The following is a 24,245-nucleotide window of genomic DNA, read 5'->3' as shown; positions in this document are numbered from 1 at the left end:
ACATAACATATTTAATCAAATACAGCTGCAACACATGAGACGAAATCGTCTGAGAGGGACAAAGGTTTAGATGTGCAATGGTTGGGATTGTGCACAGTTGGACTCTTTCCATAGCAGTCACACTTCAGCAGGCACTGGCTCCCATTAATATTATGGAGATTAACATCAACCAAATACTGTATATACTCTTACATGGACACGTCTATTTCTGTCCATCAAGGTACAGTACTCTGCACTAATGTACCCTTGGCTGTAGTGTTTTCTCACTTTAAGTTTGAGTGTGAATCTAATAAATTTAATAACAGTATGTCCCTCATTCAGATACGGGATGTGTTATTTTTGTGTTCTCTTTATTTTTTGAGCAGTCCACTTTTCCATGTTCCTCAATATGACATGTTTATTTTTGTTATTAAATTTTGTCATTAAATCTTCAATATTCGACCTGAATTTCCACACACATTTTCAAACAAAAGATGCATAACCTGAGCAAAGAGTATGTATCAGTATTTGTTTTACCACCACGAAAGAATGCCAGTGATGGCAAACTTGTGATGACAACCATAGAAGCTGACAGAGAAATTACTGTGACAAATTAAATAGTGAAATATGACTGAAGTGACACTAACTTGATGTCGATAGCATTAAGAAGTATTAATGCATAGGTTTTACATTGTGACATCAAATGCTAATAAGTAAGGCTACATACACCACAGTCATCAAAGTACCCAAGTTGTTATTTTCACTTCTTCATGCAGTGGTTAAGTATTAATTTAGTATAATAACTTTATTATTATGACCCTTAAAGGGGACCTATTATGATTTGTGACGTCAGTGCGATGCAGACTTCCTTTTATGGGCATGCCCAGATATGATGGATTATAATATTCCCAATTTGCATGATTTCCTATGGGAAAATAGTTTATTGTGCAGAGGTTCATGGCTCCTCTCCAGTCTCCACACCAGGTTTAGCTGATAACCAAGGGGATGGGGGAGAGAGAGAGAGAGAGAGAGAGAGAGAGAGAGAGAAGGGGGTGTATGAGAATCAACACCACTGGCCTGTGATGGGTGGAGAGATTCCCAACCAAAGGGGGGAAAAAACAAGGGAAGAAAAAAAGTGTAGAAAGTGCAGAGACAAGAGGTTGCGCTGCATCTCATCCTGCAGAGCCCCTCAGAAAGAAGCAGAGTTAAGGCAGAAAAAGTGAGCAAAGGTTTACTGTGTGTCTCTCTGAGGAGAATGAGAGTGCAGAGAAGAAGTGCATCCAGATGTTTTATGTTCTCACTATATCCACAGTCTCTGCACAGCTCTGCATGCTCACAAGGATAAGGAACATCTCCACTTTGAACTCACTTTGAACTCAAATCATTGGATAGCATGCATTTTCTGTGAAAAGGACTATTTTGTCTGTCTGTTTTTTTGTTTTTTTTGGGGTGTCCACAGAATGGAGAGTGTCAAACTGCTGTTGTTGGATATATTGTGGATCGTGGCAATGTCTGCACAAGGACTTTCTGCTCCATATCACGACAATGGTAAGTGACTTAAATCAATTCTTTGATGTTATTGCCAAAAATACTGTTTGTGTGTGCAGTGTATACAATACTGCAACCTTCAAATCTACAAAATGATGACCACAATGTATCCCACTGGACATTCAAAAAATACATTAATCTGAATTTGTGAAACTGAATGAGACCAGCCATGTTGTTTGGTCTAGAGACAGTGCCACTGAGGAAAAGACAGGAAACAGAGCTGGAGGTAGCAGAGATGAGGATGCTGAGGTTCTCACTGGGAGTGACCAGGATGGATAGGATCGGGAAGGAGTACATCAGAGGGACAATACAAGTTAGAGGCCTTGGAGATAAAGTCAGAGAGGCCAGACTGAGATGGTTCTGTTGTATTTGGTGTTTACTATTATGGAACAATTTGGCTTTAATAATAATATCATTCTATTGAACCATCTAGTCATCTATCTAGTCATTATCCATCAAACACCTGTCCATCTATCTATGTGCCACTACAGACTCATCCCGTAAGAATGTTGCAGTCAATGATTCAAAGACAACTGTACTATAAATCAAATGAAATTATATGAAATCATATGAATCAGTGTTTTATCTCTTTTCCTAGTGATTGACCTTCTGGCAGCTTTAAACATGTCTCACCCAAAAAGCGGACTGTCCAGACTACACACTCCCACAGGGATCGTGTATAGAATTCGTCCCAAAGCGCCTCACTTGACCCTCCCTCAGGAATATTCCCAGATACTGCACTCCAACCTCCAGGGAAGCATGGGGTTACACTTTGTGGGACACCAGTTACAGGGCATCAACATCACCCTTCTGTCCCTCTCCACGTCATCCTCACCCATTTTTCAACTCACTTCCTCCACTCTGGAGGACACTCTGCGTGTGGACTACCAGACGGTGGGAGGCGTTCAGAGCTTTGTTTTTCCCAGGAGAAACCCCTTCTCCTCAGGGGAATGGGTACAGTTGGCCGTCAGCCTGGAGCCAAGCAGGCTCGTATATTTTGTGGACTGTCAAGAAGCTGAAGTTGTACTAATAAAAGAAGAGGAGAAGTTCAATGTGGAACTACCCCAAGATGTTGTTATTACTCTGGCCAGCACACCGGGGAACAAAGACAGCAAGTTTAGTGTAAGTTTTTGAACACATCACACATCCCAACATAGATATGTATGACTCTCTTGAAATCACTGAAGGTGGTCCAATTCTAAATGTTTGGAACTCAAATATGCAGCCAATGACAGCCTTACATTGGGTAATAACAGCAAGGGTTCATATGTACAACTAGAACTCAAGTTTACAGTATGTGTTTATGTGCCTTACTTCCTCATTAGTTTTTCATTAGTTCCTCCGTAACTACTGTTTCTTTGTGTACCTTATTGTAAAGTGAGACCTACAAGGAAATATATTTAGAAAAAGTACTTTGGTACTTGACAAAAAAACTAAACAAAACGTAAGCTATATTAGGAAAGCAAGAAGTGAACAAATGTAACAGTTACTGATTGTAAACGTACTAGATGGAGGGGTAGGATTTAATAAGCTTTGCTTCTTCCTACTCCTTTTGGACATGTGGAACTGTGAACTGATTATGTGATGCTCTCAATTGTAATCTGATGCATGTTCAAATGAAATAAAACCATTACCATTACTAAATATACAAAAATAAATAACATTGACCATTGACCAAAAACATAAATCAAAAAGTCCTGAAATGTTACCTTGTGGATCAATTAATTATCTATCTATCTTCTAGTATTTTGTCCTTGACTATTTGGTTGGCTATTGTTTGGGAAACTTTGGGAAAGTCTGTATTAAATCCATCTGTATCTCATCTTTGCAGGGTCATTTCAAGAAAGCTGAGATTTCCATGAAGGCATATCAGAAACGTCCTTGGCACTGTGACCATGTTACAGGTATATGACCCACATGTACTATGGTCAACATTGGTGTTTTATCCAAAAGACATACAACATCAAAATAATCAAACAAAAATGACTATTTTTACAAAAATTAATTCAAGATACATATATCAATTTTTTAAATGTAAAAAAACAAGCAAAATTTTAATTTTGTCAAAACAAATCCAAAATTTATTTGGATTTAACCGCATCATTTAAAAGCAACTTTACTTCATGTTACAGATATCACAATTTAAACATAGAGTATACTGTCTAATTTATGTGAATTGTTTGTCTTTGCAACAACAATTATTTTCTTGAAGAGACCTTTTTTTTGTCCCACACTCAAAAGAAATTTGGAGCTATATGCATTTCATTGAACAGCAGCCACACTCTATGCTAGAACAGGGATTCTCAACTGGTGAGTTGAGACCCAAAAGTCGGTCACAGAGCTGTTTTCAGTGGCTCACGGGCCAAAATGTCTCGATGTCCATGAATGCACTTTGTGTTCTTGTTAGTGCTTTTCACTTGCTAAGTCAGAAAAAGGTTCCTGCTATGTTTATGGCCAATTTTGTCCAGCTCGAACGGGAGGGTAAGGAAATTGAGTGGGGATTTAACATGCCCTTTGTCCGACACACAGCTGCAGATATCTGCTGGAGAACAGTGCATCATAAAGTTCATGTAGTTCATGTTGTGTTGCAAGCATTTCATTTAAAAGTAAGATATTTGAGAAGTTTGAGTTGATGGTGTGATAGTGGGTCCCGCAGCCAAAGCAGTTGAGAACCATTATGCTAGACTACTATCTTTCTGTATAATCAACCTTGTGTGCAAGTCTGCACATGTGCATTTACACTGAAGTCTACATCGTGTTGTGCAAGTGTGATTTAGTGACTGATTTAGCAATTTAGCACGTCAAAGACCGCCCTGTCATTTCCTTGCTCTTGTTTACATTTTGGATACGCTTGTCTTGCCATCAGCAGCTACACAAACAGTGAAATCACCTTAACATGGCCTGGAATCCACAAAGGCCTCGAGCAGATGGTCCAAAGAACATTATGTTCAATGGTGTCATTTTTTTGAACATGCATGCAAGTTACATTGGAATACATTAAACATCCGAAATATGATTCCACATATTGATATGCTGAATATTTTTATGGAGGAATGCTTCTTTTTTTTACTCCAAACTATTTTTAAATGATGTGGTTCTGTCTTCCAGATGTTCTCCTTGTATCCAAACACATGCAGCACAATGACAGTGTCCCAGCATTACAACAGAATGTGTCTTCCACCAGTCAAGCCACTCGGACACCTCTCCAAACCGTTATCCAATATCCACACAACATCCAGAGTGACCAGCTGCAAAGAGGAGTGGTCCTGGGACCTCCAGGACTTCCTCAAGGGGGGAAGCCTGTTTCCCAAGGCCCGAGCAAGCTGGAGACCAGGCTGGAGGATCTGGCTCGTATGGTGGACATGCTCAAAGCTCAGGTGGAGACTACATTTTCATGTATTTATTTCTTTTTAATGTGTAAGCATTACTCACTGAATGTGTTGTGGCAGAACGAGGAGCTGGAGTCGCGAGTACGCCACCTGGAGGGATGTGAGTGTGTTAGGCGGTTGTGTGTGTGGGAAGGTCGCGAGGTGGAGGATGGACGACGCTGGCAGACGGACGTCAACACTGTGTGTGTGTGCACATCTGGAACGGTCACATGTCAAGCTAATGTAATAGGTGGGTTTCAAATGATGCTAATTAGCTTGTCTGTTAATTAGCTTGTCTATGTTTGCCTTACCCGGCTCATTTGTTGACCTTTGACCCTTTGAATCCCCACCACCACCACACACACACACACACACACAACAGTGTACTTACATACTCTTTTTAGTTGTGCTTCAGGTTTGTCACATTTCCACCCAATGAACCCACTGCCCTCCTGGAACAAGTAGAGCACAAAGTGGTGATTCCATATTTTGAGTGGAGAGTGGAGAGTGGAGTCCGGGTCACAGCGGTCATCAGCTGCGTAGCAGGCTGACAGTTTGGAGGACAAAAAAGATCAGACTATGTAGGGTCTTAGAGCTGCCAAAGTTAACGCAGTTCACGGCAGTAAACGTGACCTCCTCCTGTTCGACGCTCGGCCCACACCGTAGTTTCATTGGAGCACAGTAACTGTGTAGCCGCAAGCTGCAACAAATATTGAGCAGAAATTGAGAAAGAATTGAGTATTTTGATTGGTCAAGTTAGCTTCAAAGTCGTAGCAGATTATTATATAAGTTAATTGTATCTACTGTTGCTGTGTTTGACTTATAATATATATTACATGGCCTGCCAGAGACTGGAGCAGAGCAGGTAATGTTTTTATTGACCATGGCATAAGAGTGGCCCAACTAACCAGTGTTTTTCACATTTTTACATCTGTCTGATGTTTTTTTACATTTAACTGCCAGCTAAAATTGCAGTCATAGCTATTATTATTGCTATTTACAGGCTGTCCATGTGATGACCATGGCTGAAGTCGAGTGCTGTGCTAGTATTAGCATTAGCATAGAACTAGCAAGGGAAAGATTTTCAACAAATCCGTAAAACATCTGCTTTATCTTATTTTTTATGTATTGTGTAAACCCTAAGGCAGGAACAACATCAAATGAAAAGCTCTAAATGAATACAGAGCTACTATCCCTCTTGGTGGACTTTGTTTTTCAGAGAGGTTGTGTACCGCAATGATGCACATTAGCACTCAAAGTCATCAAATCTTGCCTTGATGCATTCCCACATAGCATCAGGAGTAAATATGAGGTGAAAGAAAAAGGAGGAAAAAGGGAAAATACATCATAATACATCCATGTATGTAAAATACAACTGTCTGTGCATGCGAGAACTATAGATGGTGCGTTCATGGACCAAAAAAGTCAAAAAAGGTAAGACAAATCGCTGCTCGCATTAAACATTCCAAAACTTAGACTCAAATAATATTTACTGTAATATAATTATTAATATCTCTGTATTTTAATGACTGTGTTTTAAAAGAGAAGTGAAATGACATTTGACATATGACGTTTTATGACTATTGTCCTGCTCAAAGATAAAATCCCAAAATCATATGAAAAGTATTTTCATATGAAGACTTCATTAAGGAAAGGTGCATTGAGGCAAATATTCAATAATAATCTTTTCTGAATGTTCCTAAATAGACTTTTGTAGAATTTAAAACCAGTATCACAAATAAATATTCATTCATTCATTCATTGTCTACTGCTTATCCTCACAAGGGTCGCAGGGGGTGCTGGAGCCTATCCCAGCAGTTTTCGGACGAGAGGCGGGGTACACCCTGGACTGGTCGCCAGACAATCACAGAGCACATATAGACAAACAACCATTCACACTCACATTCATACCTATGGAATATTTGGAGTCAAATCTTATTTTGAGTTGACACTGTAATTAAAAAATATATATATTACTAACATGGGACTTCTGCCTGTCGCCATGTTGCCATGACGATGCATTAAACATTCCATTAGGGCAAAAGTTCCCATACAGTAGATGTAAGAAGGCAAGTGCTGATTGTGATCTATATGAACTACTTCATCCAGAGTCCCTCACATTGTCTGCCTCTGGCTTCTCTTCCATGTGGCCATTAATTGTTTCTGTGTGTCGACCCAAGGAGACTCCAGATGCACCATGTTGAGACACACACACACACACACTGGCACAAACACACACTTTGATCTAATGCGCACCCGGCCTGCTAGAGGAAATATGTGTTGGCTGCAGGCCACTCAATAGTCTTCCTCTTAGTCTGTGATTACTGCCCGCTCTCCCACACACACACACACACACACACACACTCAGCATTAAGGTAATTATCTCCAGAAAAATCCAAGCTCAGCAAAACTAATTTGGTGTGCTCCCCTAGTGAGCCGTCTCTAATTCAGACTTCCTTCGTAAAATGAAGGAGGCGTGTCTTGTTATCTAATCTCATTTATAGGAAATCCTCCATCGTAAGCGTGACCCCTCCCCGATGTTGGCCCAGATCACGTTTCATTCACCCTCAGCAGAGCAGACACACACGCCGGTGGTCTTTCAAACACTTCTAGTTATGTTTCTTGCTTCATAAAAGTTGATGTGTTTTCTCAGAGGAGCATGCCACGATGTGTATGACATCAGAAGGCCACTGCCCTGTCATTACGGCATCCAGATGTTCCCCAGTGACCTAGTGAAACCTAATGTGCTGATAGACTCACAAAGTCTCACTCTGCTCGGGTGGGGGATGAGACTATTATTTCCACATTCCTTTTTTTGTGGACCAGCAGTGCTCTCACTCCTGCTACTTGTATCACTCTCTATTCTCTCCCACAGGGGCGTATGTAATCATTTGGGGGCCCAAGGGAAACCCAGTCATTGGGGCCCTCCACATCCTTCTTTTTTTATTATGATTTTTACAAAGTCAGTGTGTTATATAAGCCACTTTTTCCTGATTTTTTTGTGATCATGATATCCATTCATTCTTTTTCTATATCGCTTATCCTCACTAGGTTCGCGGGTATGCTGGAGCTTATCCCAGCTGTCTTTACGAGAGAGGCGGAGTACATATAGACAAACAACCATTCACACTCACATTCATACCTATGGACAATTTGGAGTCACCAATTAACCTAGCATATTTTTGGAATGTGCGAGGAAACCGGAGTACCGGAGAAAATCTATGCACGCACAGGGAGAACATGCAAACTCCACACAGAGATGCCCAAGTTGAGATTCGAACCCAGGTTTTCCAGATCTCCGGACTGTGTTTTAAGAACGTGAATTAATATTATAACAGTAATCAAATTGACAGAAAAAAATAAATTTTGAGGACGGCACGGTGGTCAAGTGGTTAGCGCGCAGACGTCACAGCTAGGAGATCAGGGTTCAATTCCACCCTTCAACCTCGGCCATCTCTGTGTGGAGTTTGCATGTTCTCCCCGTGCATGCGTGGGTTTTCTCCAGGTACTCCCATATTCCAAAAACATGCTAGGTTAATTGGCGACTCCAAATTGTCCATAGGTATGAATGTGAGTGTGAATGGTTGTTTGTCTATATGTGCCCTGTGATTGGCTGGCGACCAGTCCAGGGTGTACCCCGCCTCTAGCCCGAAGACTGCTGGGATAGGCTCCAGCACCCCTGTGACCCTCGTGAGGAAAAGCGGCAGAAAATGAATGAATGAATGAATGAAAATAAATTTTGCATTTTTATGGGATGTTGGGAGGGGCTTGCCCCTGTTCTCACACATACGTATACACGCACACACACTAAGACAATATACGTAATTCTAACAATGTGTGTGTTGTTCTTCCAGATTGTGAGACGGACATAAGAGTTCATAATGTTTCCTACACTGCTCATACGTGTGAGGTGGGTATTTTTTACACTATACGTACGTATATGTGCAAAAGTATTGGAACTCTCCTTATATATTGTGACTTTCTATTTAAAAAAATACCCCTTTCTATATATTTTTTCTCTTAAAAATACAACTTTGTACAACTGACCAATTAAGAGTTGTGTCTGAATGCTTTTGTCGATATCGTGTTTCAATGGGACTTAAATGTTGGTCTTTGACAACAGGGTGGTAACAGGGAGTGTTCGACGGTACCCTGCCCTCCGCTGGACTGCACACAAAAGGAGAGTGTACCCGGGGAGTGCTGCCAGCAATGCAGCAGTAAGACTATTAAACATATTTGAGCCAATAGATTAGGATGATCTATCATCTTAGGGGAACTTTTATGCTATTTTTCAGCCTTTTGTATTGAGTTGTGGACTCCTATAGAGCAGCTACACACAATAACCTGCACAGAAGGTTTTGTAGATCTTCCAGAATCTGCACCTATTCCAGCTATTTTCTTGGATTTCCAAAACGAGAGCTACTTGAAAAGTACTTAGGAGCTACTAGTAGTTATTTGCTGGACTACGCATGTTTTATAAAAGCATAATAGGTCCCCTTTGATGCTTCAACCATGACATGTGAAACATTAAAATTGTTTGAGAATCAGCACTATACATTTCTAAAATAACAAGGAGTATAAAAGTGACCTTGTGTGTGACCTTGTGTGTTCAGGCTGCATCCATTCAGGTGTGCATTATGATCACGATGCAAAGTGGAGGCCAGCAGAGAGTCCCTGTGACGTCTGCCACTGTTTGGTGAGCATGACTGCAAACAGAAACCACTTTAAGCAGCCATCTTGTTAACTGAATTGTGCTGCCCCCCCCCCCCCCCCCCCCAGGAAGGTGATGTTCGCTGTGAAAGGGAGCGATGTCATACGCCTTGTAGCAACCCAGAGCCTCCTCCACACAACTCCTGCTGTCCTGTGTGTCAAGGTGTGTCATGTAAAGATGTGTGTGTGACAGGTCAAGGGCAGTGTAACATTGTGTGTTTTTCCAAGGCTGTGGTGTGAATGGACACAACTTCCCAAATGGCGCCGTCATCCCCACTGGAGACCGCTGTGAAGAATGCACATGTGTGGTACGTATGTTCACATTTTTTACATTTAAAATACTTTATTTTCTTGCCCCGAATTCACACCAGACGCAAAATTTGGGGTTATGGTGGGTGGGATTTTAGTAGAAAACACCTGAGGGTATGCCTTTATGTATAAAAGCATTTTTAGATTTGTATTATATTACGTCATTTTCCTACAGAAAAAACATCTTTTACATAAGATGTACGTATGTAAGTATTCATACAATAGCTGTTCTAATGTAATGCCCTCCGTCACTCATCATTCTGGACACTATGTTAAAATTATTTTTTCACAAACAATAATAAATATTTAATTAATTGTTACATGATCTATTCTATATGCTATTGTACCCTCCCTCACTCACCTCTGTGGACACTACTTTTTAAATTAGAATTTATTGATTATTTTTCCATGCATAAATTCCAAAGTAATTATAATAGATAGATAGACAGACGGACAGATGGACAGACGGACAGACAGATAGATAGAGACAAAAGAAGATAAATAATAATAAATAACCGGTCCAGGGTGTGCCCCGCCTCTCGCCTGAGGACAGCTGGGATGGGCTCCAGCACCCCTCGCGATCCTTGCGAGGATAAAAATGAATAGAATAGAAATGAATGAATAATTATAAATAATAATAATAATAATGTGGATAATAAATAGATGACATCAACAATATGAACAATATGAACAAATAATATGATATGAACAATATGAACAATAATACAATAAATATGATTCCTTCATATGTTCTTTTCCAGGATGGAAATATAGCTTGCTCACCTCGTCCATGTCCTGCCCTGTTTTGTCCAAATCCTGTGCATCGTGTTGGTGACTGTTGTCCACGGTAACAACGATGCCCTAACACTTTTATATTTACCTCATCCATTTCTCCGTCATCATGTATATTTGTGTGTCTTGTAGGTGTGATCAGTGTGAGTATGAATCCACAGTCTACCTGGATGGACAGAAGTTTCCATCCACAGGTGACCCTTGTCTGCAGTGTCGCTGCTCTGTGAGTTCAGTCTTGAGAGGTTGTGTGTTTTGTGCAAGGAGAAGGGAACCAATGTGCTGTGTCAGGCAGGTGAAGTGTCCTGTGAGCGTTTGGAGGCGACTTGTCCCGCGCCGGCCTGCAGCCATCCAGCTAAACGTAAGGGACAGTGTTGTCCAACATGCAACGGTGAGGACATTGGATACTTCTGTACAACCAAATGAGAGCAAATACAAGACATGGCCTTGTGTCCAGGGAATGTTCAATGGAATAATTACATACATAAATCATGTTTGTGTGCTCTCCCAGAGTGTGACTTTGATGGGAGGGTGTATGCAGATGGGAAAGTGTTTGTCCCACCTGGAAGTGGATCCTGCCTGCAGTGCAGGTGTAAGGTAAGTCCATGCAGCAAAACCATTTAACCATGTAGCACCCTATGATGACATTGCATCCATGTTCTGAATTTTAGAGTGGGAATGTAGTTTGTCATGAAGAGAAGTGTCCTCCTGTGCAGTGCTCCAACCCCATCATAGACCCACATCGGTGTTGTCCTATCTGCAAAGGTATTAGCACACACACACACATATGTCAGTAGGTATGACTGCCCATCTATTTGGATCCAATGCATGAAAGACTGTACACTTACTATATTCACTATACTTTAATTGGTATTATTGAAATACATTTTACTATATTTTATACAGCTCAGTGTATGCAATATGTATTTGAAAGTTTTCATTTATGTAGTTATTTTGTTGTCATCTTACATTTTTTAATTAATACAATAAACGACTATTAATAAAATGACTAATAAATACATTTGTTTGACTTTTACCATACAGTATTTCATGCTGCTCATTGTGTGCAAAATTTACTTTTTATGTCTTATCGAGTAATACATTTATAATACCAATGTATTAATTATTATTATTAAATATTTCTACTGCCTGACTTACTTAATTTTACTACTTCCTCTTCTTCTTCTTTCTCTTTGGGCTTTTCCCTTCAGGGGTCGCCACAGCAAATCAATCTCCTCCATCCAACCCTGTCTTCTACATCTGTTTCTCTCACACCAACTACCCTCATGTTCTCCTTCACGACATCCATAAACCTTCTCTTTGGTCTTCCTCTACCTGGCAGCATCCTTCTACTAATATATTCACTATCTCTCCTCTGGACATGTCCCAACCATCTCAGTCTGGCCTCTCTGACTTTATCTCCAAGGCCTCTAACATTTAATGTCCATCTGATGTACTCGTTCATGATCCTATCCATCCTGGTCACTCCCAATGAGAACCTCTGCTACCTCTAGTTCTGCTTCCTGTCTTTTCCTTACTTACTTTTACTACAATGGTTCATATAAATTTAAGTTATAAATAAAATATCTAATTACATTACTGCCAAAATTGTAGCTTTTATTTTAATGTATTAATAAATATCAATTAATTGATAAGAGGTCTTGTATTGGATTACACAGGTGTACAGAATGAAATGTTTACATTGATTTACTGATGTTAATGCAGCGTGTGTGCTGGAGGGGTCCGAGTATGAAGATGGGTCCAGGTGGCACCCAGGTGATCCCTGCTCCAGTTGCACATGTGTGGATGGAAACGCCTTGTGTACTCACAACCAGTGCCCCCCCACCACCTGTCAGCATCCCACCAAGACCACTGGTAAAATATGAAACAAAGTGTTACTTTTAAAAGAGGTTGTGTTGGTATGGTGTACACTAAACTGGATGCACTTTTGCAGGTTCTTGCTGTGCAGTTTGTGACAGCTGCACCTATCACCATCGTATCTATGGCAACGGGCAGAGGTTTGTGACACCGGACAAGCCCTGCCAAGTCTGCACATGTCTGGTGAGCTTGACGTCCCTCTTAAACGGCACTTTAAGTGCAACGGTCCAGCTTGTTGACACTGCCTTGCCTAGCTTTGCCTTGCTTGTCCCCTCAGCATGGCACTGTGGAATGTGAGAGAAGACCTTGCCGCCCACTCAACTGTACCAACGCATACACACCACCTGGGGAGTGCTGTCCTAAGTGCCCAGGTAGTCACATACACTCAGAGAAAACATGGCATAACATTTGTTATATGTAAAATATATGTTCCTTCCTCAGATTGTTTCTTTGAAAACCACGTGTTTGTGGATGGACAAGCCTTTCCCAACCCAGTGAGTGCGTGTGAGGAGTGTAAGTGTGCGAGTGGCAGAATCGACTGTCACCAAGCGCAGTGTCCTCGTCCTCACTGTAACGCTCCTCTGTCGGGAACATGCTGTCGCAACAACTGTAATGGTGAGGAACTCTTAGTCAAGAGTTTACATATAAAGATCCAGCGTGCCAACATGTGACAATCACCTTCTCTGCTTTAGGATGCAGCTATGCAGGAAGGGAGTATCACAATGGCCAGGAGTTTGCACACCCGACTGACTCATGCAGGACCTGCAGCTGCATTGTACACAACATAACACAACATAGCAAACATAACATACAGTAACACAGCATCGCATAACCTAACATAGTACAGTATAGAACAACAGCATAGTATAGCATAGCATTAGATGACATTTGTTGTGTGTTTTACAGAATGGAAATGTCCAATGTCTGAAGAAGAGATGCCCACCACTGTCATGCACGAACCCTCATGCATTGCCTGGAGAATGCTGCCCCCAGTGCCCTGGTGAGGAAGCCATTGTGTGTATGAACTATTTGGAACATAATAATAAAAGGATGAGGAAAAAGTTTGAAATGTACAAGATTAAAAGTATAATATTTTGATAAAAAGGCATGCTATTATGAATAAATGTTGTAATGTTACAAGACTAAAGCCATGATATTTCAGAGAAAACTTCAGAAAGTTAAGAGACTAAGGTTGTATATTTGTTCAGAAAAAGTCTTTTATATTATTTATATTTTATATACATTTATATCGACTCCAAATTGTCCATAGGTATGAATGTGAGTGTGAATGGTTGTTTGTCTATATGTGCCCTGTGATTGGCTGGCGACCAGTCCAGGGTGTACCCCGCCGGTGTACCCCAAAGACAGCTGGGATAGGCTCCAGCACCCCCGCGACCCTCATGAGGAAAAAGCGGTAGAAAATGAATGAATGATTGAATATATTTATATGATCTATTTATATTATAAGACTAAAGGCATTTTCATGATTGAATGGTGAAAATGTTATATATTGAAATTGGTAATATTGTTTATAAAATGTATTTACATAAAGTTAAGTGTTCTTTCTCGCAATATTTAGACTTTACAATCATCGTACTCTATTGTATATTTTTGTAATTTTATAATTTATCGGCCATAGAATTATCACACAAGCTTTTAATATTCATGCCTGAAATTAATGTGAACTTAAATGAAATGAAAATCAAAACTTAATCATCCAGATCTCGATTTTGAACCAAATGCACTGCTTGGGGACTGCTGCCTCCAGGGGTTTGTTGAGGAAGTGCACAAGAAAAAGTCAAAATGTCACTGGTGTTTTGGTTGCTGTTGAGTAGTACTATATGATACGCATTACTTAGTGTGCTCTTACTTTGTATGAAAGAATGTAACATGTTGTTGCCTCATTCTTCCTGCAGTGGCACCCTTAGACTGTGAGTACGAGCGACAAACTTACAAACACAGTCAACGTTTCTACCACCCGACTGGCAACTGTCAATTATGCTCCTGTACCAATGGAACTGTCCACTGTCAGAGGAAGCCTTGTCCCTTTGCTTCCTGCTCCCATCCAATCACACGGGACTGTTGCCGAACATGCGAAGGTACGAATAGGGTGTTTTTTAACTATAAAATCATCCATATCATAGTACAGTATATTCCTTACAGGCTGCCTATATGAAAGTCGAGAGCGAGCCAATGGGGAGATGTGGGATGATGTTTCGGACCCTTGTTCTGTATGTGTGTGTCATGAGGGGTCTGTAAGGTGTGAGAGAAAGCGTTGCCCCCCGACAGACTGTAAGCACCCGGTGCAGAGACAGTGCTGCATGTCCTGTGATGGTAACACAAAATGACACTCTTATCACTGATGATCATCTAGATGGTTCTGAAGAAACACGCATTTTTTGTTTCCTGTAGGCTGCATGTTTCAAGGGAGAGAATACGCTGACGGAACCGAGTTTGTAGACGACAAAGAACCCTGTTCTGTTTGTTACTGCTACGGGGGGGATGTGGTCTGCAGCAAACTACCCTGCTATGGAGACTGCCGCCACCCTTACAAAGCACCTGGACAATGCTGTGGAGAGTGTGAACGTGTGTTTAACTTACAGTGGGAACACCCTTGATGTTGTATTACAGTGGTGTCTTAGTTAACGTCATTAATCTCTTCCAGAAGGTCCAACTCAAACCAAAATGGACTCAAACCAAAGCAAAGTAGACAATCATGTAAATCCAATTAATCTGTTTCAGACATCCAAAAGAACACACAAACTACCTTTCGTCTTGGTGTCTTGGTTAACATCATTAATCCCTTCCAGAAGGTCCGACTCAAACCAAAATGGACTCAAACCAAAGCAAAGTAGACAATCATGAAAATCCAATTAATCTGTTTCTGACAACCTTAAATTCCTGTGAAAAAACACAGGAAATTTCACATTTGCATCTCCAAAGACCAACGTCAAAAAAAGGCATTACACTCAAAAAGATTTATATTTAATTTACATTTTAAAAAGATTTAAAAATTTTACATGTTTTTAAGCTGTGTAATTTTACTTTAAGAGGAGTTAAAATGACTCTTTTGATGGTAAATGTTGCTGACAGAGATTGAAAATAAAAATAAACAATATTACAGACATGTGAAATAGTAAGAAGTATTTAGCAGTTGGTACTTGAAAATATTGTATAATGATGACAGTTTGACCCTGGAACAGATTATTTCTATTGTATAGTAAAAATTGTTTCCAAATCCTGTATGTGACTTTTCCTCATCAACAATGACACTTTCTTTTGTTAGGCTGCTTTTATAATGGAGCTGTCCTTGCTAATGGACAGTCCTTTCCAGATCCGGGCAACCCTTGCTCTGAATGCACCTGCCAGGTAGCATGAATACATGAATACATGAATACATACGTTTTTTTTTACTGTTGTCATCTTTTACAAAACAACATGCAATGTGTGTGTATTTCCTTTCAGACTGGCACTGTGCGCTGTGTGAAAAAGTCATGTCCTCCAGCGCTCTGTCCTCACCCTGTCACTGACACATGTGGATGTCCTATCTGTGACGGTATGTCAGCTACTTGGACAATGAATTTACCTGATGTACAGTAAATGACATATTAGACGTCATATTGCCTTGAATGATGAAATGATGAAATGATGAAATGATAGTGTCCCACTGTAGAGGTCGCTACACTACTGTATGTTCAATTAATGTACTTCAATAAAGTAAGAAGACCTTTACAAGTAAGATGATTATTCAGTTTGAAGTATACAGTATGGTACCTGTACAGTAACTATAAACAAACAATTTAACTTATTGTACATATTATTGTTGATACTAATATTGATACCCTTTATGAATGATATCCAAAATGTTGGCGGTAACTGTCAGGTGTCTTGCTATCCCTGTGCAGGTTGTCACTTCCAAAGTGAGAATTACATTGATGGGCAGATCCTTGCAGGAGGAGAAGATGGCTGCCAAGAGTGCACGTGTTCAGTGAGTGAAGGAAACTCGGGCTTATCGTTTACGGCAACAACATGTGATCATTGTCCTTTTTTACCACAGAGGGGCGAGGTAGTGTGTACATCGCGAAGGTGCCCAGTCGTGTCTTGTACTCATCCGGCACTGGACGTCTGTGCATGTGGCGTGTGTGATGGATGCAACTTTGATGGGCGGGACTGTTTCAACGGAGAGCGATTTGCTCATCCCGTGGATCATTGTCAGCTCTGCTCCTGTCTGGTGCTGATACTAGATGGTCACATGGTGCTATTGGTGTTGCTATTTGTGTCATCTAAAATGAAGTGTGTCTCTGTGCAGAATGGCGGCGTGGTGTGCGTACATGTGTCATGTCCAAGTGTGACCTGTTTGCATCCAGTGACCCCCCCAGGGGAGTGCTGCCCTGTCTGCACCGGGATTTGTCGATATCAGGGGAAGGAATACCAGTCCGCCTCATCCTTCCCTTCACCCTCTGACCCCTGCTCCTCCTGCTCCTGTCTGGTCAGTTTGCTCATTCTTTCAGTACAATGCTCCGCAAGCTTTTACACAAGTACCATCTCAATATATTTAACTCTGTAGGTACCACCATCACATAGAGAATCATGATTAAATCTTTTTTCTTATTATTGTCACTTCAGAACGAGATGGTGACCTGCCAAAGGAGACCGTGTCCAATCCAGTGTTCCCACCCCATCCCGTCAGACGCCTGCTGTCCCGTCTGTGACTCCTGTCTATTTGAGGGTGTGGTCCACCCCCAAGGCTACACATTCACCCTCTCCTCCAATCCTTGCCAGCGTTGCACCTGTGTCAGAGGCACAGTTACCTGTGTGCCCCTTGTGTGCCCACCCACACCCTGCAGCCAAGCCGTCACCAAGCCAGGACAGTGCTGCCCTGAGTGCACAGGTGCTGGCATCCATCATTAACTGTAGAACACACACTTTGTGTCCAGCACCACAATTCATGGGGGGGGCATTTTGATTGAAGCCAATATCTAGATCGAGAAAATGAAATCTGAATTATTCATTCATTCATTCATTTTCTACCGTTTATCCTCACAAGGGTCGCAGCGGTATGCTGGAGCCTATCCCAGCCAATCACAGGGCACATATAGACAAACAACCATTCACACTCACATTCATACCTATGGACAATTTGGAGTCACCAATTAACCTAGCATGTTTTTGGAATGTGGGAGGAAGCCGGAGTACCCGGAGAAAACCCACGCATGCACGGGGAGAACATGCAAACTCCACACAGAGATGGCAGAAAGTGGAATTGAACCCTGGTCTCCTAGCTGTGAGGTCTGCGCGCTTACCACTCGATCGCCGTGCAGCCCCAAATCTGAATTATTGCTAATAATAATCCATTTCAGGGTTCTTTAGGTCATTGAAGTGTAGAATTAGTATAACCACTGTTAACAGTTTTAAACATTTCTTTTATTGTCCTTAGCATGTATGTTGGATGGACATGAGTACAATGACGGGGAGGTATGGACCTTGGGTTCAAACCACTGCTCCACATGCACCTGTCAGGTAGGAATTGTCATCATTGCATTCCACTTGTCCAGCTGTCAGGTGAAAACTAACAAGTTTATGAAATATTGCAGGCTGGTGTAGTACAGTGTACGTCTCCACAGTGTCCCAAGCTGACCTGCATGCATCATGTGACTGAGCCAGGCGCATGCTGTCCTCGATGTAGAGGTAAACACCCGTACAGTCACAACCGGATGAGTCGATCTGTTGAAACACATCTTTTGTTTTCAGGTTGTATGTATGATGGAGGTGAGCATTCGGAAGGCAGCAACTGGTTCGCCGACTCGTCTCACTGCAGGAGCTGCATGTGCGTTGACGGAGTGACCACTTGCTCTGAAATACGATGCCTGTCTCCGTGCACCAACTTCATCCAAGTGCCCGGGGAGTGCTGCCCTGTGTGTGCAGGTAGGCTACATTGACTTCCCATGTCGAGTCATAGTCTGCCTTCTTTTGCGTTCCATGGCGTCATGTCATTATTATTTATTTTTTTTTTTTTAGACTGTGTGTTTGAGGGCAGAGTATACGGTCCAGGAGACAGCTTCCATCCTGCTGGAGATCCCTGCCAGGTCTGCACCTGTGAGGTAGGAGCAAGCTTTCTATTTCTACTTACTAGTTTCTCTATACTACAGTTTTGCACTATTTTAGTTATTAGTAAAAAAAAACAAAACATACTGGCTTCCATGTATCATGCATTTAAGGTGATGCCAGATGGAGAACAGCACCTGCGATGTTACCGCAAACAGTGTCCAAGTCTGGTTGACTGCCCTAAGAATAACATCTTGTTCTCTGGACCCGACTCCTGCTGTCCTGTTTGTGCACGTCAGTAATCATCTGCATTCAACACAGTATAAATTGTCCAGAAACACTGTTGTTGTTTTATGCGTGTGTGTGCGCGTGTGTGTGTGTATGTCCAGAGCCCCTCAGTAACTGCACTGCTACACTGATTGGCAATGAGGTCCTGGCCACAGATGACCCCTGTTTTACCTGCCAGTGCAAGGTTCTGATGCAAGAACACTTCTATTCTACCATCAATTCTCATACACACAGAAATTACTTTTTAAATTACGGCCTTTTATCACAGTATATCATAGCAATATCCAGATGGTTGAGCATTCTTTTGGAATAAGTGTCACAAAAAAGAAAAAATAGAATAAACCACACATAGTTAACTAAAAAACAAGCACTTAATGCTGTCATTGTGTGTGTGTTGTTTAGGATCTAACATGGACCTGTCTCCATCGAGCCTGCCACCCACTGACTTGCCCCCCCAGTGAACAGTTCACCCCTCCAGACTCGTGCTGTCCGGTGTGTAAAGGTGACATTATTTCATGACCTCCACCTCGGCCTCTCTGTTGTCTTTTTCCGCAATCGGTCACTAATAGTTGTGATGATATCCTGTTCATGTCCAGACTGCGTGATTGAGGGTCAGAACAGACGCATGGCGAGCGGCAGCCGATGGACGGACAGCGACGACAGCTGTGTTACATGCACCTGCAATGTAAGAGACGCACATTTTGTGTCTTTATAAGGTATACTATAAGGTGCACTCAACACCCAACACCCAAGATCAACTGTATGAATGAACAACTATAACATTCATATAGTACTATAGTATTAAACAATACTATAAGCCAAACACAAAGTGATAGTAGCATATTTTTTGTGTGTTTAATAGATCAGAATAATGAAAATGACAATGAAACATTACTAGAGCCCTAGGATTCTTTGTTTACATCACATTGCACAGTCTATGAGATCTGCTGACACACAAAAGATGGCCTATGTACTTATTCTAAACTCAAGAAACAAATGGAGTGGGTAAGAAGGACAATGAATTCAAAAATATACCACTTCCACACAGAATGAGAGAACCCTCACTCGATCTTAGCCATTGTATGTCTTGTAATCATAGAATTAACACTGAATTATGTGCATGCTTCTATTTCTTAGTTTATTTTACTTCATGGTTTTAATGGATCCAATCAAACAATGTGTGTAAAATGTGTGTGTGTTGCTAATGTGTATTGTATTTAGCTGGGCTACATTGAATGCAGCATTGAGGAGTGTTCATCTGCACCTTGTCTGAATAACCAGAGAGCAGTAAAGGTAGCAGGGAAATGCTGCCATGAATGTCAAGGTAACGCAACCATAAGCGTCCTATTTGTGTTTACACATGTGATTTAACCGTGTGTGTGTGTGTTTGTGTGTGTGTTGCAGACACCGGGGTGTCGTGTTTGCACCAGGGCACGTTGTATCAGTCTGATGAACAATGGCAGGTGGACGAGTGCACCACTTGCACTTGTGTTTCTGGAGACGTGCACTGTCGCAGTGAACGCTGCCCTCCGCTCACCTGTGCTACAGTTAGTGCAAAAACAACACACTACATATACACTCACTGGCCACTTTATTAGGTACAGATCCAATGCTGCTCAGTGTGATACACTGCAAACAACAACATCAATAATAAATATAATGTTATATGAATACATGACATCTTTAGCATGTGTATCATCATCATCATCATCAGTGTGCATTTGTGTGTTGCCTTCAGGATGAGATGCCAGCGGTTGTTCCAGGTTTGTGTTGTCCTCACTGCATCCCTCGCCCGGCCACGTGCATCGCGTTTGGCGATCCTCATTACCGCACCTTCGACGGCCGCATGTTGCACTTCCAGGGGGCGTGCACCTACGTTCTGGCGAAGGACTGCGAGGGAGGAGACTTCAGGTGAGGTGGAGGAAGAGAGGAGGAGGAGAGTCACCATGGCAACATCAGAAGGTATTCGACTCTTCTTAATATTTTGCAGCATTCATGCCACTAACGAGGATCGTGGCCGTAAAGGAGTGTCATGGACTAAAGAGGTGACCGTCTTTATCGGTGATGTCAGAGTACAGCTGCTCCAGGATTGGCTTGTCAAGGTTTGTGGGACTCGAAAAGCACACCATTGGATATAATTAATACAGAAATAATCTGTTCCAGTGTCAAACTGTCAAACAACACCCTTCGTAAAACTGTGATTATTAATTATTAGCAATTGCAAAAGTGGCGTTTTAGAATTATTGACTGTCATACAACTGTAAAAACAAGGTAACCACTTTTAATATTAAGTAATAATATAGTAAGAGTATGTTATAGTAATAACATAATGACAAGGCATTCCCATTGCACCTCACTCACATTAAAAATATGTTAAGTACTGTTAATATTAACACATGAAAACAAACTAAAAAGGAGGGGCTGTCCACATCTCAGTTGGCATCAAGCCAAACGATGTACTTGCTCACGGTGCAACGAAACGGAAACACATCCACAGCAAGTTAAGGCATCAAATAAATCCACAACTAAGTGCTAAAGGTGGCAAGTAAGTTAAAACTGTTACCTCCAAATGGCCATAAGTCACACTTCCTGCTCCAACAGGAAGACGTACTATGAACAATACATTGTTGGATATCAAGAGTATGTTAACTCCTTCCTTGTTTACTTCTCTGACAATGTCCTCATCAACAACAAATACGGAGAAATCTTGGGAGAAAAAGTACCTCAAGCTACCCAGCATGCCTTGCGGTGGGAAAATATGGGTGGAGTTTTTTTGGCATGAGTATTGCAAGTAGATATACGTTTGTATGCCATTCATTCTCACTTGTCATACAAGTGTCAAATGAAGTCGAAATTTTAATTATGTCATTATATGACATGTATATATATGTCAATGTATGGTCATATCACCTCGTACTTCGGTATGTGACAAAAAATTCATAAAAATACAAAATAAAAAAGAATAAAAATTATATTAGGAAAGCAGGAAGTGAACAAATGTAACAGTTACTGATTGGTAGGATCTAATAAACTTTGCTTCTTCCTACTCCTTTTGGACATGTGGAACTGTGAACTGATTATGGGATGCACTCAATTGTAATCTGATGCATGTTCAAATGAAATAAAACCATTATTGACAACTAATCAATGCATATGTTTAAAAGGAAGCAACAATCAATTGTGTGTTCCTCAGGTCAACGATGAGACAGTGACGCTGCCATTCCTCAGAGAACCATACATCTACATAGAACGCAAAACCAACACCATTCTGCTCAATACCAACATCGGCCTCAAGGTATGCATGGAGTCATATTTCTCTTTATGAATGATACTCGTATGCACCCTGATGTCGTGTCCATTTGTAGGTGCTATGGAGCGGTCGCTCCCACCTGGAGGTGAGCGTTCCAGGGTCCTACAAGGGTCACACATGTGGCCTCTGTGGAAACTTTAACAACTACCATCAGGATGACCTCCGCATGCCTGGTGGACAGATAAGCCTGTCAGAAGCAGATTTTGGCAACAGCTGGAGGGTAAATAATAGCATATTGCGTTAATCGTTATTTACTGAGGATTGAAGGAATATGTTCAAATCTGTCGTCTAGGTCCTGCATCCACATCTTTAACCAGGATATTACATAACTGCAAGTGGGACAAGAGATAAATCGTTTACATTGATAAAGATAAAGAAAACTGCTTTGGGTGGAATAAATTGAAACAGACCTTTTTGGGAGATCCAATTAAATACAACTGGAATAGGTGCAGATTCCAGAAGATCTAGACCGCTTCTGTGCAAGTTATTGTGTTTAGCGGCTCTATAGGAGTCCACAACTCAATACAAAGGGGCAAAAAAAAACCACATTAAAGGGAGGAACCCCCAGCCGGCTGGGTCGAAGGGACCCAAGGATGGCACCCCCTCAGCAGACCCGACACAGCCCCCAGTGTGGAGGACCCCCCCTGAGGAAATACTGGAGTTAAAAGCTAAAGACTAAAAGCATAAAATAGGACTAAAAAAGATAAAAGCATAAGAAAAGTTTTAAAATATTAGTTAAAAGCCTGATTAAAAAGGTGTGTCTTCTTTTAAAAAGAATTTTTACTTGTTACTAGTAACAAGAATATTACTAAAACTACAATGAAACAATAGAATGCAGTCTGTATGATACGAATAGATAAAGAGACTGTGTGACTGACAAAAGGGCTCACTCTGTTCAGGCCGTTGTTCTATGGAACAAGCATGCCAAGGTGCTGAAACCAATGCACAGAGTGAACTCTCTCCTGGCTGTTTGGAGGCGGGAGATGAAAACAGACACATACATGTACATGACAATATATGAAAATTAGCCAGTTCATTTTCATTTATTGTGGGACTAATTAAGAAATCTTGTTTTAATCTTAGGTGACAAATGGAAGCCACACCCTTTCATTGTGTCGGCCCGGGGAGGATGTCGACCCTTGCAAGGAGGCGGGCTACCACGCCAGAAAAGGTGCTAACGCTCGCTGTAAGGTCCTGAAGTCTGCAGTCTTTATGCCTTGCCACCGTGTGGTCCCCCCTGAGGCGTGGTACGCCGCCTGCGTGTACGATCTGTGCGCCTGCGGGGCCAACACTGACGAGTGTCTGTGTGACACACTGGAGGCCTACGCCAGCCAGTGTCGAGAGGCCGGGGTGGTCCTACGCTGGAGGAGCCCATCGCTGTGTGGTGAGTCGGGGGGACGTTACTTTTTTGCACTATAAAAATGTCCAATAAAGACTCAAACAATAATGTCCTCACAGCTGTGGGCTGTCCAGTGGAGAGGGGATTCGTGTTTGACGAGTGCGGCCCCCCATGTCCCGTGACGTGCTTCAACGCCGCCGTACCACTAGGGGTGATAGAGAGCCACTGTTTCAAGCCATGTGTGCCCGGCTGCCAGTGTCCCGCCGGGCTGGTGCTGCACAACAACTACTGCATCCATTCCAGCAAATGTCCCAAAATAATTCATGGCAAAAACTTGTGATGATGCTTGAAGTTTCACATTTGGAGACGCACACTGCCGCCATCTTTCATGCACACTCGGCTTCAGTAGAAGAAAAGCTCATGGAACCTCAACATGTTCTTTATGGCTGAATATGCGGTGCTATTTCTAGAAGACAAGGGGTCGTATTGTCAATGTTTTTTGGTTGAAAAAAAGCTTGAGAATAATAAAGAAAAACACCCTTTTTAGACTTGTAACTGGTTTGACACTTATTTCAAGTATTATGTGCACCATTCTTACTAAATACTGTGTTAACTATATGTTTTATGTTTTTAAGCACTGTGCAATGTCTGACTGTAAGGCACATTATCTCAGGTACTCATT

The 24,245-nt window shown here is 41.6% G+C and overlaps 1 protein-coding gene across 2 annotated transcripts; it reads left to right on the top strand.

The window, feature by feature from the left end:
* The first annotated feature begins 1,072 nt into the window (after window positions 1-1,072).
* Window positions 1,073-24,245, top strand: kcp (kielin cysteine rich BMP regulator). 2 transcript variants are annotated; one of them, XM_058076520.1, is made up of 47 exons: window positions 1,073-1,527; window positions 1,713-1,840; window positions 2,126-2,649; window positions 3,359-3,431; window positions 4,636-4,904; window positions 4,977-5,145; window positions 8,750-8,805; window positions 9,019-9,112; window positions 9,509-9,591; window positions 9,675-9,768; window positions 9,834-9,913; window positions 10,676-10,761; window positions 10,839-10,929; window positions 10,995-11,094; window positions 11,215-11,300; window positions 11,375-11,468; window positions 12,429-12,578; window positions 12,658-12,764; window positions 12,859-12,952; window positions 13,023-13,196; window positions 13,274-13,356; window positions 13,488-13,581; window positions 14,498-14,680; window positions 14,745-14,915; window positions 14,994-15,167; window positions 15,868-15,950; window positions 16,047-16,137; window positions 16,487-16,569; window positions 16,639-16,812; window positions 16,891-17,070; window positions 17,208-17,472; window positions 18,019-18,101; window positions 18,176-18,269; window positions 18,333-18,506; window positions 18,600-18,682; window positions 18,800-18,920; window positions 19,016-19,098; window positions 19,317-19,416; window positions 19,511-19,599; window positions 20,136-20,238; window positions 20,319-20,461; window positions 20,653-20,825; window positions 20,905-21,016; window positions 22,108-22,209; window positions 22,280-22,444; window positions 23,308-23,608; window positions 23,683-24,245. In XM_058076520.1, coding segments are annotated over exons 2-47 (6,153 nt in total). In that variant the 5' UTR covers window positions 1,073-1,527; window positions 1,713-1,839; the 3' UTR covers window positions 23,904-24,245. The 2 variants fall into 2 exon arrangements, with proteins under 2 accessions (XP_057932503.1, XP_057932502.1); XM_058076519.1 differs by lacking the exon at window positions 1,713-1,840.

Source organism: Doryrhamphus excisus, chromosome 6 (genome assembly GCF_030265055.1).
Source record: "Doryrhamphus excisus isolate RoL2022-K1 chromosome 6, RoL_Dexc_1.0, whole genome shotgun sequence".
Lineage (NCBI taxonomy): Eukaryota > Metazoa > Chordata > Actinopteri > Syngnathiformes > Syngnathidae > Doryrhamphus > Doryrhamphus excisus.
The sequence above is the reverse complement of the archived record's forward strand: the minus strand, read 5'-3'. Positions and strand labels throughout refer to the sequence as shown.